This window comes from Geotrypetes seraphini, chromosome 4 (genome assembly GCF_902459505.1).
Source record: "Geotrypetes seraphini chromosome 4, aGeoSer1.1, whole genome shotgun sequence".
NCBI lineage: Eukaryota > Metazoa > Chordata > Amphibia > Gymnophiona > Dermophiidae > Geotrypetes > Geotrypetes seraphini.
In genome coordinates this window covers 161,620,802-161,637,336 of record NC_047087.1, presented here as the reverse complement: position 1 = coordinate 161,637,336, position 16,535 = coordinate 161,620,802, and the positions used below count along the sequence as shown (strand labels likewise).

Below are 16,535 nucleotides of genomic sequence, written 5' to 3'. Positions count from 1 at the left end.
CTACTGTTCCATCTACCTCCTCATCAGCTCATCATCACCACAGATTCTTTCCCCTATGCCTGGGGAGCTCACTTAAACGAATTCCAAACTCAGGGTTTTTGGACTGCCCAGGAAAAGAAACATCACATCAATTTCCTGGAACTCCGAGCGATGTTTTACGCCTTCAAGGCATTCCAACATCTCCTCTTTCCTCAAGTACTACTCCTTTGCACAATCAAGTTGCCATGTACTATATCAACAAACAGGGTGGAACGGGCTCTCGCCTGTTGTGTCAAGAAGGCCAGCGGATTTGGTCTTGGGCGACAGCTCGTCATTTATTCCTGAAAGCTGTCTACATTCAAGGGGAGCAGAATTCCTTAGCAGACAATCTCAGCAGAATTCTCCAACCTCACGAATGGACTCTCGATCCCATGACTCTCCAGTCCATTTTCGCTCAATGGGGCACTCCTCAGGTGGACCTTTTTGCAGCTCCTCACAATCATCAACTGCCCCTGTTTTGCTCCAGACTTTACTCCCCTCACCGTCTGGCACCCGATGCATTTCTCCTGGATTGGACCAATCTCTTCCTCTGTGCATTTCCTCCTCTACCTCTCATGCTGAGGACATTGTTCAAGCTCAGGAAGGAACAGGCCAATATGATTCTCATCGCTCCACGATGGCCCAGGCAACATTGGTTTTCCCTTCTACTTCAACTCAGTACCAGGGAGCCCATACTTCTTCCACTGTTTCCTACACTGCTTACTCAGCATCAGCAGTCCCTTCTACATCCCAACTTACAGTCTCTGCACCTGACAGCTTGGAATCTCTCGGGCTAACTGCGGCTCATTCTCTTCTTTCTCAGCCTGTCCGTTCTGTCATTGATGCTTCCAGGAAACCTGCCACTCTTCATTAACAGAAGTGGTCTCAGTTTTCTTCCTGGTGCCTCTTGCATCACCATAATCCCACGTCTTTAGCAGTGGGGCTGGTGTTGGACTATCTTCTTTCCTCATCTGATTCTGGTCTCAAATCTATCAGAGTTCATCTCAGTGCCATTGCTGCTTTCCATGAGCCAATTCATGGAAAACCCCTCTCTGCTCATCCTTTGTTTTCCAGATTCATGTGGGACCTATTCAAAGTTAAACCACCTCTCAAGCCCCCTCCTGTAGTCTGGGATCTAAATGTAGTTCTTTCTGCCTTAATGAAGCCTCCTTTTGAACCTTTGGCCACAGTACATTTCAAATTTCTTACTTGGAAAGTGCTCTTCCTTATTGCTCTCACTTCTGCCAGGAGGGTCAGTGAGTTACATGCATTGGTGGCAGATCCACCTTTCACTGTTTTTCACCATGACAAGATAGTTCTGCGTACCCATCCAAAGTTTCTCCCTAAGGTTGTGTCTGAATTTCACCTTAACCAGTCCATTGTCTTGCCTGTTTTTTCCCGAAGCCTCATTCTCATCCAGGTGAACAGGCTTTACATACTTTGGACTGTAAACGTGCTTTGGCTTACTATCTCGAACGCACTAAGCCTCACAGATCATCTCCTCAACTTTTTTTGTCTTTTGACCCTAACAAGATGGGTCATCCTGTTTCTAAACGCACTTTATCCAATTGGCTTGCTACTTGCGTTTCATTCTGTTATGCTCAGTCGGGCCTGACACTGGATGGTTCTGTCACGGGCCACAAAGTTAGAGCTATGGCAGCATCTGTAGCTTTCCTCCGCTCCACTTCCATTGAGGAAATCTGCAAGGCTGCTACTTGGTCCTCAGTTCATACTTTTACATCTCACTATTGTCTGGATTCATTCTCCAGACGGGATGGACACTTCGGCTAATCTTTTTTACAAAATCTATTTTCCTAATGGCCAACCTTCCCTCCATCCCTCTTTTTGTTAGCTTGGAGTCAAGAATATGCTGCCTGCTTGTCCTGGGATAAAGCACAGTTACTTACCATAACAGGTGTTATCCAGGGACAGCAGGCAGATATTCTTGCGTCCCTCCCACCTCCCCGGGTTGGCTTCTTAGCTGGCTTATCTTAACTGGGGACCGCGCACCTCCGTCGGGTGGGAAGGCACTCGCGCACGCGCGGTGCGGCCTAGCTAGAACTTTCTAAGTTCTTAGAGTGCAATCACTCTAAAATTGTCGGTACCGGGGCTCCGTCGGTGCCGTCACCCATCAGTCAAGAATATCTGCCTGCTGTCCCTGGATAACACCTGTTACGGTAAGTAACTGTGCTTTTTCATTTGCTTCCTAAACTTATTTTTCAAAATTCATTTTGTCTCGTTCATCAAAATATTTGAGTAGAAATCCAATCTGTCTAAAACTGGTTATAATGGCAACAGCCTGGTGTAAATATAAGCAATTCTTAATAACATGAAAAAAGAATGTGAAAACTTGGAAATACTTATTTCAAATTGCAGCAACAATCATTCTTTTATCCAATGTTCCGCTTCCAAACAGAAAGCACTTCTGTTTTGCCTCAAAAGACTACTTCAGGGGAAAAAGCTCTGTAATCATATAAATAATGTTTTTTCCACATAATAGATTAGTAGAGCAGGCTCCTCTCAAAATGGCAGATCCTTAAGCTATCATATCGCAGGGCATATCTAATTGCACTTCTTTTTTCTTTTCTTCTTTATCTTTTTAGATCCCGTGCCCTATTGTTCTTTCCATATATGTTTCTCCTCAGAACTTTAAAAAATACTTAATTGTAGTTCTATCACCTCTCCCCTTTTGTATTACCGTATTTTCACGCATATAATGCGCGCGTTATACACGGTTTTTACAAACCGTGCATAACCTTGCGCGTTATACGCGTGAGCGCATTGTACAAAAAATTGTTTTGCATAGTTCCCCCCCGACGCCCGATTCACCCCCCTGCAGGACCGCTCGCACCCCCATCCCGAAGGACCGCTCACCCACACCCCCACCCCGAAGGACCGCTCACACGCACTCCCACCTGCACCCCCACCCTGAAGGACCGCTCGCACCCCCACAGCCTCCCGACCCCCCCCCATCATGTAGAAGCTCCTACCGGTGTCCTGCTGCTTACTCTTGGTGGTCCGGCCCTTCTGTGAGCCCTGCGCCTGCGCTACTTCTTCCGGTGGTCCCGCCCTTTCTCTGACATCAAGCCCTCTTGCCCCGCCGACTCCCCGACACGATCGGGGCAAGAGGGAGCTCAAGCCCTCTTGTCCCAGCCAACCGCGGCACCCCCGACACGATCGGGGCAAGAGGGAGCTCAAGCCCTCTTGCCCCCCCGACTCCCTGACATGATCGGGGCAAAAGGGAGCCCAAGCCCTCTTGCCCCGCCGACTCCCCAACTCCCCGACAATATCGGGCCAGGAGGGAGCCCAAGCCCTCCTGGCTCTGGTGACCCCCCCCCCCCCGCTAGTTGTTCGGGCCAGGAGGGAGCCCAAGTACTCCTGGCCCTGGCGACCCCCCCCCCCCCCCCGCTAGTTGTTCTGGCCAGGAGGGAGCCCAAACCCTCCTGGCCACGGCGACCCCCCTACCCCCACCCCGCACTACATTACGGGCAGGAGGGATCCCAGGCCCTCCTGCCCTCGACGCAAACCCCCCTCCCCCCAACGAGCGCCCCCCCCAAGAACCTCCGACAGCCCCCCCAGCCGACCCGCGACCCCCCTGGCTGACCCTCACGACACCCCCACCTCCCTTCCCCGTACCTTTGTGTAGTTGGCCGGACAGACGGGACCCAAACCCGCCTGTCCGGCAGGCAGCCAATGACGGAATGAGGCCGGAATGGCCCATCCGTCCCAAAGCTCCGCCTACTAGTGGGGCCTAAGGCGCCTGGGCCAATTAGAATAGGCCCGGGAGCCTTAGGTCCCTCCTGGGGGCGGGGCCTGAGGCACATGGACCCATCCCGACCATGTGCCCAAGGCCCCGCCCCCAGGAGGGACCTAAGGCTCCCAGGCCCGAACAGCTAGTGGGGGGGTCGCCAGGGCCAGGAGGACTTGGGCTCTCTCCTGGCCCGAACAACTAGCGGGGGGGGGGGGGTGTCGCCAGAGCCAAGAGGGCTTGGGCTCCCTCCTGGCCCGATATTGTCGGGGAGTTGGGGAGTCGGTGGGGCAAGAGGGCTTGGGCTCCCTTTTGCCCCGATCGTGTCGGGGAGTCGGGGGGGGGGGCAAGAGGGCTTGAGCTCCCTCTTGCCCCGATTGTGTCGGGGGTGCCGTGGTTGGCTGGGGCAAGAGGGCTTGACGTCAGAGAAAGGCGATGACGTCGCCCACATGTGAGAATAGCTGCCCGCTGTCCCTGGATAACACCTGTTACGGTAAGTAACTGTGCTTTTTTGTACATAACTTACAGAAGGAAGTGCATTCACCAGAAAGCTGCATAAAGCAATTAAAACGAGAAGAACTTTGTGTAGCTTTCTGAGGAACTAACCAACATGGATGTGTTTCATGAGATTTCAACCCACACACACTCCAAGGGTGACCTAGTAAGTTAATTTATTTCAATTAGCTGTTAAAAGACCTGGGGATTGCCTTAATTTTGAGTAATACACAGTTTGACCTGTATTACTGCTAGGCATAATGCATTCCTTGTTGCATGAGTGCACAGAGGCAGAGTTGGTGATTGTTTATCCAAAACTGTAATTCAATCGGAGTCCAAAAAAAGTAAGACATAGAGAAAAACCAATCGTGTATATGCCTCATATGATAAGCCTCCACAAATCTCCGCATAGGCAACAATCCCAAGCCTCTCTCACCTATCGGAAAAGCCACCAGACGTAATGGAAGATGTGGGCGGCCACCCAACCAAAGAAACCCCCACAGTATTTTATCCAGTTGGCTCTCCACACACTTAGAAAGACCAGGGGAAGCATTTGATAAACTTACAACCATTGAGGAAGTATTATCATATTAAAAAGAGCAATACGACCCATCAACGAAAGAGGAAATTGTCGCCATGCCAGCAAACGGGACTTAGTCTTGTCCAGCAAGGGCTATATATTAAGGTCAGGTAATTAAGTAATATCCTGCGGAATAATAATCCCCAGATATACCACTTTCCCAGAAGCCCAGGTCAATGGGAAGATACCATTCTAGTGTGCTTGCAGAGCAGGTTGGTATGGAAGGGCTACAGATTTCTGATAATTCAATAAACCGAAATGAAAGCCATACTCCATCAAGACATCAAGCAGATGAAACATAGAATGGACCGGATTAGTCAAAATGAGCATCAAATCATCAGCAAAGGCCAAGACTTTCAGCTTAGTGTTAGCAATGCAAAGACCAGTGGTATATGCATCCCGTTTAAAGGTTTGCAATAAAGATTCTAAGTGTAGGAGAAAAAGCAAGAGAGGGGCACCCCTGATGGGTCCCCCGTGAAATAGTAAAGGAAGAGGAGCAGGTCCCATTAACTAGAATTGATGCCCGAGGACTAGCATATAAAGTATACAGACTATCTAAGAACCAACCAGAAAACTACATGTGGGACAGTGTAAGGAAGAGGAACAACCACTCCACCTGGTCGAAGGCTTTGTCTGCATCTGGGCTGACCAGCAACCCAAGTGTTGCAGCTGCCTGGTCCATCACCAAAGCAGTCAATACCTTGCAAACATTAAGTGCAGATTGGTATCCACGCACAAATCCACTTGCTCCTCCCCTAAAAGCTGTGGCAAGAAGGACGTCAATCTATCCACCAACACCCATGCAGAAGTCTTAAGATCGACATTGGGTAGAGAAATAGGGCAATAAGATTTAACTGACAGAGGATCTTTTCCTGGTTTTGGAATGAGAGTAATAAGAGCATCGGTGGCAACCCGGGGAAAAGAAGCATCATCTACACAAGTATTGGCACCATTGCTCCTGGAAGATAATAAAGAAGCATCTTATAATACTCTGCAGTAAACCCATCAAGTCCAGGGCCTTGCAAGTTGACAGAGACTTAATAACTTGTTGAATTTCTACCTCTCTTAAAGGTGCATTCAATTAATCTAACATCTGCGGGGTTAAAAGGGGGAAAGATGCATCCTCCAGATAAACTACCAAAAAGGGCTGAGAAGGTGAATCAGTTGTATACAAATGAGAAAAATAGTCATGAAAATTGGGGAATCCAGTCAGTACCATTAGTAACAGTCCCACCAGAAAGATGTATAGAATGAACCAGCCCAGGACTTAGTGAGACGAGCAAGAAAACGGCCAGGACGGTTTCCAAAACGAAAGAACTTAAATTTTTGGTAGATGGTACGATGCATAGCCCATTTATGCAGCAGAGTATTTAAGGCTACCTATGCAGCCAACATACTCTCCTTATGTGCAAGAGTGGGACGACAAAGATAAGTCTGCTTAGCATACTGAAATTGCCAAGTTTCCAAGTTTAATATGTATTTGATTAATCGCTTTGTCATTCTTCAAAGCGATTTACAAGTAAGTAAAATTACAGTAAAAAGATATATATATAAAATAAATAATGACTGACGGGACACGGACAATTGACAAGAACTGGAAACAAAAGGATAGGTCGGGGAAGAAATTACAATATATAATTAAAGAGTGGGATACAAAAATGGAAAACACAAAAGGAAAGGGTAAAAAATGTAAATGATTTAATATGAGATTGTGGAAAGAAGAAAAGGTTGATTTTAAGACTCATTAAAATTCTTAAAAGGAAAAAATTTCCGCTGGGGTTAAATTGTGAAGGCGTCGTTAAAAAGAAAAGTTTTCAGTTTAGTTTTAAATTTTTCTAATGTGATTTCTTCTCGTAAATAACTAGGGAGAGAATTCCAGTTTTGAGGAGCTGTGACTGAAAAAATATATTGTCGGCACGTATTTATTATTTTTAATGAAGGGATTGTTAATAAATGCTGTTCATCTGATCTTAGAGTTCTGTTAGAGGAGTAAGGGATTAATAATTTATGAATAAAAGCGGGAGTTTTAAGAAGAAGAGATTTAAAAGTGAGCAAGCTAAGTTTGTATAGTATTCTGTGGGCCACTGGAAGCCAATGGGCTTCCTTAAGAAGAGGTGTTATATGGTCAAATTTTTTAGCTTTTGTAATAAGCCTAATATATGTGTTTTGTATGATCTGTAGTCGTTTGATTTCTTTTTGGGCTATTCCCTTAAACAGAGCATTACAATAATCTAATTTTGAAATGACGAGAGAATGAATTTGGCATTCAAGAGAAATGATTTTAGCAGCAATATGGTGATTCCACACAGCTACATAAGCGATAACAAACCCATGAAGGACCGCCTTAGAGGCTTCTCAATAAAGGACCGGGTCATCAGCATGGGCAGCATTAAAATGTGTATAAGCCACCCACCGTTCCACCAAATATTGTTGAAAGTGAGGATCCTCATACAAATAAGCAGGGAAGCACCACCCACTACCTCCGCGATTGCCCACGTCCATATCCACTAACACCATAGCATACTGGTCTGTAGTTTCCCGCTTCATCTCTGCGACCACTTTTGTGAATTGGTATCACATCCACTTTTCTCCAATCCCCAGGAACCACTTCTGTCCAAAGATTTGTTGAAGAAATCTTTAATAGGACCTGCCAGAACCTCTCAGAGCTCCCTCAATATCCTGGGATGGATCCCGTTCGGTCCCATTGCTTTGTCCATTTTCAGTTTTTCAAGTTATTCATAAACACTTTCTTCCATGAACAGTGTGGTTTGTGCTCCATTCTCGTGTGTAACTTTGCCACACTATCTCGGTCCTTCTCCAGGATTTTCTTCCGTGAACACAGAACAGAAGTATTTGTTTAGCATGTTTGCTTTTTCCTCATCACTTGCCACATATCAGTTCATAGCATCTTTTAGTCTCACAATTCTGTTTTTCATCTTCCTCCTTTCACTAATATATCTGTAAAAATTTTTGTCTCCGTTTTATACAATTTTAACCATTTGCTCTTCCACTTGCGCTTTCACCAGACTTCTTTCAGTTTCACCTGGTAGTCCTTTCTGTACACCTCTTCTTGAGTTGTTTTATATTTCACAAACTAGATCCACGAACACAAGTGTGGAAGGACAATATAATATTGAATACAACTCACTTCTACTCAAAAAACACACACTCCAAAGGAGAAGAGGATAGAGTGGAAATAAATGCCGAATTCCGTCAGTGCAAGAGCTTCACTAACATCTTAGCCCAACTAATGTGAAGAAATATAAAAGAAAAAGCCTCAGAGCCCCCCCCCCCCCCCACTCACACACACAAAAACACCTTCTTGAGTGAAACAAATGTGGGAAAATTCTCCAGGGGTAAATCTCGTCATAGCCATAAAAAAAACCTTTCATATTGGGAGATGTTATAAGCCTTAAGCAATGCAGGGAAACACAAATAGACTACTCAAAGCACTCTCAGCTGCTTGTAATCCTCATTCAAATAATCAGGAAGAAAAAAATGTATACTTATCCCACACGATGGTAGGTACAAAGAGCAAGTGTCACATCGACGCGTTGCCCAGCATTTCGCCGGAAATGGCTGCTTCAGGATGTGCTGGCTCCCAACCACTCAGAACTCCTCTGCTTCAATGCCAACTCTTTTGTTTTATTTCCTCCGCCACTAGTTTAGAGAACCATATTGGTTTCCTTTTTCTCCTGTTTTTATTTATTTTCTTCACATAAAGGTCTGTAGCCATTTTTATTGCACAGATTTTACACTTCTCTTATGTCCACCCGTCCGCTCTTCTTTCAAGTACTCTCCCATTTTGCTAAAGTCTGTACATTTGAAATCTAGGACTTGGAGTTTTGTGTGGCTACCCTCAACTTCAGCTGTCATATCAAACCAAGCCTGTTTAATGGCCGCTACTTTCTTGGTGGGCACCCACTTGAATATTAGAGATATTCTCCCCATTTGTGAGTACCAGATTCAGTATCGCTTTTTCCTTTGTGGGTTCCGTCATCATTTGTCTGAGCAGAGCCTCTTGAAAGGCATCCACAATCTTCCCTACTTCTTTCCAATTTCACAGATGGAACTTTCGAGTCTGCACCCGGCAGATTGAAATCACCCAACAGCAGCAGTTCCTCTTTCTTTCCAAACTTTTTGATATCTGCAATCAGATCTTTATCAATTTGTTGCATTTGAATTGGAGGTCTGTAGATTAAACCCATGTAGATAGAAGTTAAGAACATAAGAATTGCCGCTGCTGGGTCAGACCAGTGGTCCATCGTGCTAGCAGTCCGCTCACACGGCAGCTCTTATTTCAAAAACCAGTGCCCTGAATCTAGCCTTACTTGCATACGTTCTAGTTCATCAGAAACTTGTCTAACTTTGTCTTGAATCCCTGGAGAGTGTTTTCCCCTATAACAGCCTCCAGAAGAGCGTTCCAGTTTTCTACCACTCTCTGCGTGAAGAAGAACTTCTTTACGTTTGTATGGATATCCCCTTTTAACTTTAGAGAGTGCCTTTTTGTTCTCTCTACCTTGGAGAGGTTGAACAACCTGTCTTTATCTACTAAGTCTATTCCTTTCATTATCTTGAATGTTTTAATCATATCCCCTCTCAATCTTTTCAGAGCGATCCATATCACTTCTTTCACTCCCCAGGTCACCTGCATGTCGCTTAGATATCGATCTTTACATAGAGAGCTACCCCTCCACCTTCTTTGACAATCTATGTCCTTCCTATAAAGATTATATCCTGGTATGTTTGCATCCCATCCATGGGATTCACTGAACCATGTCTCTGTGATGGCAACAATATCCAGGTCTGCCTCTAACATCAGGGCATGCAGATCATGAACTTTGCTGCTTAGACTGCAAGCGTTTGTGGTCATTGCTTTCCTGCTATCTTTCAGGGTAAACTCCTTTTTTGTATTGTTTTATGTTTAGTTTTGCTTCTTGTTGCGTTGCTAAGAAGTAAGTTGCTAATATTGTTTACGTTGCTATCTTTACTACCATCACATCTTCTCTTTTGTTGGGGGTGGCTTCCATAATTGTCATTCATATGTACGCCACCCCATCTTCTAATTTAAATGCCTAGAAACATGTCTAAATTTCTCAACAAGGATTCTTTTTCCTACTATAGTAAGATGTAGCCCATCATTATCATATAGTCTCTTATCTTTCCATGTATTTCCCCATCCTTCTATATACCTAAAGCCTTCTTGATGACACCAGGCTTTGAGCAACTATTGAAGTCATTTGTGTATTTAACTCTTTCCTCTTCCTTTCAATATATAGGTAGTACTTCTGAAAAAGCTACTGTCTTTACAAAAGGTTTTAAACCCTCACTTAGATCCCGAAAAGATTTCTGCTCTGAAAGTGGTGAGTTGTTGGCCAAGTCATTTGTTCCCAAATGGATAACAACATCAGCTTTAGAATTCTTAGTTTCTTCTCTAATTATAGACAGTATTTGTTTGAGACTCCTGGTAGCCAAGGATCCTGGGAGACACTTCACTGTTGTGTCCTTGTGTTCCAAGGTTAATGCCTCTGATGATGAATCCCCTAAAAGCAATAATTTTCTGGATTGAGCTTTCTTTTCCTTTATGGGTGCTTTTCTTCATGAACTACTTTCACTGGTACCAGTTCCATTTCTGTTCTTTCTTTAGCTGTAATGGAGCAAAATAATTCCATAGGTGCAACTGTGAGGGTGAATTTTTGTGTCACATGTCGCAGTTTGACTCTACTGTGGTGGTAATTTGGTATGATTCTACACAGTGATGGAAGCTGCTTTGATTGCATCCAATTCCTGCTTAAGATTAGAGTTCTTCCTTCATATTAGAAGGCTGAAGACAGATGGGGCAAGCCCTTAGTCTCTAATAGCTGACATAAATTCTATAAATTCATCAAGCACAGCAGCAGTGCACAGGTTTAGCAAGTTGCTGTTTTTGGTTTAATAAGCAGCGTATGAGTTTAGCATATTGCTATATTACAATTTGTACAAGGTAGTCGATATTATTGAGATGATTCCTTTTTATCTCAAGGCCTACTCTATTTTTGGTAATTCTTTTCTGTGTAGATTTATATGAATTTGTTATTTATTAATTAATTCATAATGGAAACAACTGAATTGGGTTGTGACCATGGTTCTTCAACAGGAACATGCATTGTTAGAAGACAACAGTCATCCTCGAAGTGTCACAGCTTATTTTATAGCAAAAAGTTGGGCTCAAATCGGTACACCAATTATCAGCAGACAAATCACTGCTTATTCAGTAGTCAGAAATTAATCTCTTGGATGATGATCAAATCTGCTTTCATTACGAAGCAATGTATCTAAAAAAAGATGAGACAACACAAAAGAAATGTTGTAATCTGTTTGGAAAGCAAAATCATCTTTTGGAAATTGATCTCAAAATTGCCGATAAATTGAATCAACTGACAAAAACACTAAACCAGGTCAGAAAATTTGCCCCAAATGTAAAGCTGAATTTACTTCTATGATAGAAACTGTAGTTGCATCGTCTCCATCTTCTGATGAATTTGAAAGGGACACTTCTGCCACAAATAACTAAAGCTTATCTGCAATGGGCAAATCTCCTTTGAAATTTCCAAAAGTGAGCAGTAGAAATAGTTATACAAAATGAAAAATTGAATGAGTACAAAATGTGATAATGCACAAGATAATTTCTGCCACTGGACTAGCGGTTCAGGATGTTGGACAATCTAGCCAAACTACAGAATGTGTGTTATGTCAAGAATTGAAGAAATAAAATTGGAATATCTGATAGATCTAAAAAAATTCAAATATTGACTTTGGCCCCAAGAAATTGGTCAATAAAAGCTACAGTATTTGAAGAGCTACCATATTTGTATATTAATGTGTGTAGTTACCACAGAAACTTCTATGGCCTTTGGCCCTTATCAGACACTGCTTGCATTGAAAAACAAAATCAACTTTTTCAGGTGGTTCGAAACATGCTTTAATAGAGCTGATTCAAAAATGTTTCTAGATGACTCGTGTTTTGTTTTGTTTTTGCAAAAACTGGTTGAAAATGCCCCATTTTTATGTTTAAAAAAAAAATCACAAAATATAAAGTGAAATTATAAAATAAGGAGATTAGCTTAAAAGTTGAAATCATATTTGATAACAAAGTCATGTTACAAAATAGACAAAATTTTATGGGTGATAGCTTCATTATTACCGGAGCCTCAGAAGGCTAAATGCTAACATTTTTTTGTCCACTTTGAGGCTTTTTATGTATGCCAGTTTCAAAAAATGAAAATCTGCATTAGTTCCATTGAATAGATTGTAAAAGGTTTTATAAAATCAGCAAGTTTTATTTGTTTTGCTTATATAATCAAAGAAATATTTTGAGTCAAAGTTGCACAGATTTTGAAGGGATACTTTCAATGGTCATATATGGTCGCAGTATGGTATCAAACAAAGAGCTATATCTCCACAAGTATTCCACGGTGAATCTTAAACTTTACCAGAGTTCGGTTGGGTCATGTAAGATTCAGCATACAAAATTTCATCAAAAATCATGATGGTGAGGTAGAGACTGAGAATGACACGGTGACAAAATTCATCACTGTTCCCGTCCCCGTGGATAACCGCGGGAAACCATCTTTATGCCATTCTTTAAGGAGAGAGGGAAGAATCAGAGTATGAATGGCCACAACCACTGACACACAAGCTTTGCTTTGAAGAATGCTGGTGTAGAAGGACTGAGGTTGAAATAGACACTAGAAAATGACATGGGATTATTTCCCGCAGTTATCCACGGGGACGGGAACGTTGACGAATTTTGTCACCATGTCAGAGAGCCCTAGAACACTTGACATTGAATGACCAAATACTTTTTACATTAAAGGCAGCTCCTCCATTAGCACCGTCATCATATATATATATATATATTCAAGGGTTGTAATGCTTAGTCTTTTAATTTAATCAGTGACTACTTTGGGTAAAAGTGCTATATAAATTTAACTGTAATATGTATATTCTGCCTCCTAAACTAAAGCACCTGTTCCTGATAAGCTGCACATACTTGCTTTTCTCTCTCCTAATCCAATGAAAAACTAACTTTTTAAAATTTAATATTTATAAACAGGTTCACAGAATTGCTTTGTGGAGTCAATGGTGGTCAGCACAGATGGATCGATGCTTCTTTCAAATGCACTACAGACCAATACAGAGATCATACTTAGTAACACCGAGCTATTTGTGCTGCCTCAGCCCAAAGGGCAAACCCTTCAGGAACTTTCTCAGCCCAGGTCTCCATATTTGCTGTCCATATCCAAACAGAGCCTCAAGAGCTCATTGGTTCACAAAGGAGATGTTGTCAGTGAAGAGCTGACTAGCACAGATGACCTGGAACCAAAAGTTGGGATACAAAGGGAAGTGGATTCAAAGAAAGACATAGCTCAATTGGAAGGAGTAAAAGAGGAATCTTATCTTAATGTGGATTCAGAGAAGGCATTGGTTATTGAAGGGGTAGAGGAGCAAAATGAGTCATCTGGTTTAGATGTGGAGAATGAGGTAGTATTGATGGAAGAAGAGTTTAATTCAGCTGACACTACAGAGAATGATGTAGCTCTGGCAAAAGGGATGACGACGGACCTTGAACAAAGGGATAAGAATGGAACAAAGCGTTTGGTGTCATCCATAAGTTTTAGAAAGAGCCTACATGATACTGAAAAATTGGTGGACAATGGTAAGTAACTTTGGAAAACGGCCAAAAGTTCAGATTGCTTTGCAAGTGATAATGAACATTAAAAGCTTCAGACCTTCTTGGCTGCCTTTTTGTCTATCATATGACTAGAAGGGGTGTAATATACCATACTGGTACACTGATTTTTTTTCTAATTATTAACAGAACCATTCCATTCAGTTGTAACTCAGCATCCAAAGATCTGCCCACCTATATCTATCCAAACTTTAAATATTCAAAACTTTATTTTTTATATATTCTGTAAAGCAGCAGTACCCAATCCAAATTATTTGTGAATATAATAGACCTCAGTGGTTACTGCTACATGAGCGTGCTTTAAAGCTCATGATTTACCTACCTCATCAGTCCATAAAAATTGTATTCATTTAATAAAAGTCTTTTTATCCTTTTTTATATTTATATATAAAATGCCAGTAAAGCAATAACTCTTATCTACTATAGACTGTGACCGGGCCGGTTCCCAGGTAGGTGGGAGACCGGGCTCGGACCACAGGTAGATTTATTATTGCGCCTTTTATATGGCTGGATGAGTGAAAACCCGGAAGACGGATTTCCTAGGAACTGGAACCGGATTTATTAAAGTTTTCAAAAAAACAAAAACAAAAACTAAACATGTTGGAACATATAGTACGTTCTTCACACTTTTCACCCTCAAGCATAACCTGGGCTTCATTCAGTCCTTGTGCCCTGCCTGGAGTTTCCAGGTCTACAAAAGAAAGCACATTAACACCCCCAAACCTCCCAACAAATAAAACAAAGATTTGGCTTCCAGATCCTCCTACACAGAATGTGTCCTGGACTACTGAACGTAACAAAGCCCACCCTGGGCTAACTTTCAAAAGTCGCTTACCCCCTTCAAGTCCACTAGAGGTAAAGTAACTAAACAGTTCTGATAATTACTTCTCAATTGGCCAGGATTGGTCTGACCCTGCTTCAAACACGGTTAGCGTCCAAGGCTTCTCTTAGCCTGGACTGGATTATTGAAAGAATGGGACGGACCTCTCATATATCATTCTCCCCTAAGTCCATATCTTCCCTGGGCTCACTCTCCCCAGGAATACTGTTCATCTCCCAGTCCATAGACCCATAGCCCTGGATGGTTCTCCACCCGGTGTTCTCGGGCTGCCTCTCCCAACCCCCGTCTTGCCTGGATGTTAGCTCTTTGCCCACCAGTCCTTTCCACGGCCAATCTCTTGGTGCACCCTCCCAGGGTTTGTATAGCCTGGCAAGGTCTGGTCCAGGGCCTTAGCTTTCCCTCCTGAGGGGCTGAGGCACCGGAGCTCTCTGGTAGCTGCAATCCTTCCTGGTTGTTGGCTGATTGGAATTATTCCCACCTGAGCTCCCCCTCTGACTTCCCCTGGTTTGTATTTGAGGCTTTTTGATCTGCCCGCCCCGAGGGTTAACTCCACCCTCTCCTAAATTGGGTTTAGGTTTCAGAGAAGGAGGAAAGGAGTAATAGGGGGAAAAACTAGCTTCAAGTGCCCTCCCCCTCTGGCTCTTAGGCTGGGCTATGACCCGGTTCTTCTCTTCCCTTCCGGACTGGGCCGGCAGTCCCGGATCCATGCCAGATTTTCCCGGGCCCAGGGCAGGATGCATGCTGGGTTTTGTAGTTCTTTTGGTAGGGACAGGGGCTTCCCTGTCACATACCCCCCTACTTAAACCACTATTAGTACTTTCCTCCCTGGAACCCTCAGCGTCCTCGCTCAGTCGCGACATTACGTCTACATTTTTGTGAAGAGCCCCCGGCCTATGTACCACCTTGAAGTTGAAGGGCTGGAGAGCTAAATACCAACGAGTCAGTCTCGCGTTGCTATCTTTCATTTTCTCCAGCCATGTTAGGGCAGCATGATCCGTTACCAGGGTGAAAGCCATCCCTTCCAGGTAGTATTTTAAGGTGTCAATGGCCCACCTAATGGCCAGGCATTCTTTCTCCACTGTGGAATATGCCTGCTCCCGCGGCAATAATTTCCTGCTCAGGTACATGGTGGGATGCTCCCTATCCTGATGTATCTGGGATAAGACCGCCCCTAATCCCTCCTGGGAAGCATCTGTTTGCAAAAGGAAAGGTTTCTCAAAATCTACCCCTTTTAGCACCGGATCCTAACATAAACACTCCCTGAGTTGATCAAACCCCTTATTCGCCCTGCTTGACCACGTCAGCTGAGTAGGCAAGTTCTTTTTCAGCATATCCGTGAGAGGGGCTGCGGCTTCAGAAAAGTGGGGTATAAACCTACGATAGTAGCCCACTAATCCTAGGAAACCCCTAAACTGTCTTTTGTTCGTGGGCCGGGGATACCCTCTTATGCACCCCACCTTGTCCAATAACGGCCAAATTTGCCCTTGTCCTACCTGATACCCCAAATATTTTACTTGGGCCTGTCCAAACCAACATTTCTTTGGGTTGACGGTAAGCCCCGCTTTCCCCAAGGCTATTAGCATCGCCCTTACCGTCCCTAAGTGTTCCTTCCAAGTCTGGGTGAAGATAATAATATCGTCCATGTAGGCAGCGGAGTAGTCCTCTTGCCCCTCTAGAACTTTATTCACAATTCTTTGACTATTTGCAGCAGCGCCATGCAAGCCAAATGGCATGCGGCGAAACTGGAAGAACCCCTAGGGTGTCTGGAAGGCCGTCTTTTGTTTTGCCCCCTCAGCCAATGGGATCTGCCAGTATCCCTTGCATAAATCCAGAGTGGATAAATACTGAGCCTTCCCTAACCTGTCCAACAGATCCTCAATCCTTGGCATGGGATAGGCATCAAATTCCGAAATGGCATTGACCCCCCGAAAATCTATACAGAACCTGTTGCTCCCATCAGTCTTAGGCACCAACACGAAGGGACTGTTCCAGGGGCTATGCGACTCTTTAATTACCCCTAGGTCCAACATCTCCTTCACCAATTGTTTCACTTCCCCCGGCCTACTTTCGGGCAACCTGTAGGGTCTACGACGCACAATCTTCCCTGGGGCCGTAAGAATCT

General features: G+C 43.8%; 1 protein-coding gene across 8 annotated transcripts in view; it reads left to right on the top strand.

Annotated features, from left to right (window-relative positions):
* Nucleotides 1–16,535, top strand: part of CENPT (centromere protein T) — an 822,208-nt gene that overhangs the window by 541,999 nt on the left and 263,674 nt on the right. For all 8 annotated transcript variants that reach the window (XM_033941803.1, XM_033941802.1, XM_033941796.1 and 5 more), the window contains one exon: nucleotides 12,937–13,539. In XM_033941803.1, the coding sequence (XP_033797694.1) occupies nucleotides 12,937–13,539 (603 nt within the window). The remainder of the gene's footprint in view (nucleotides 1–12,936; nucleotides 13,540–16,535) is intronic.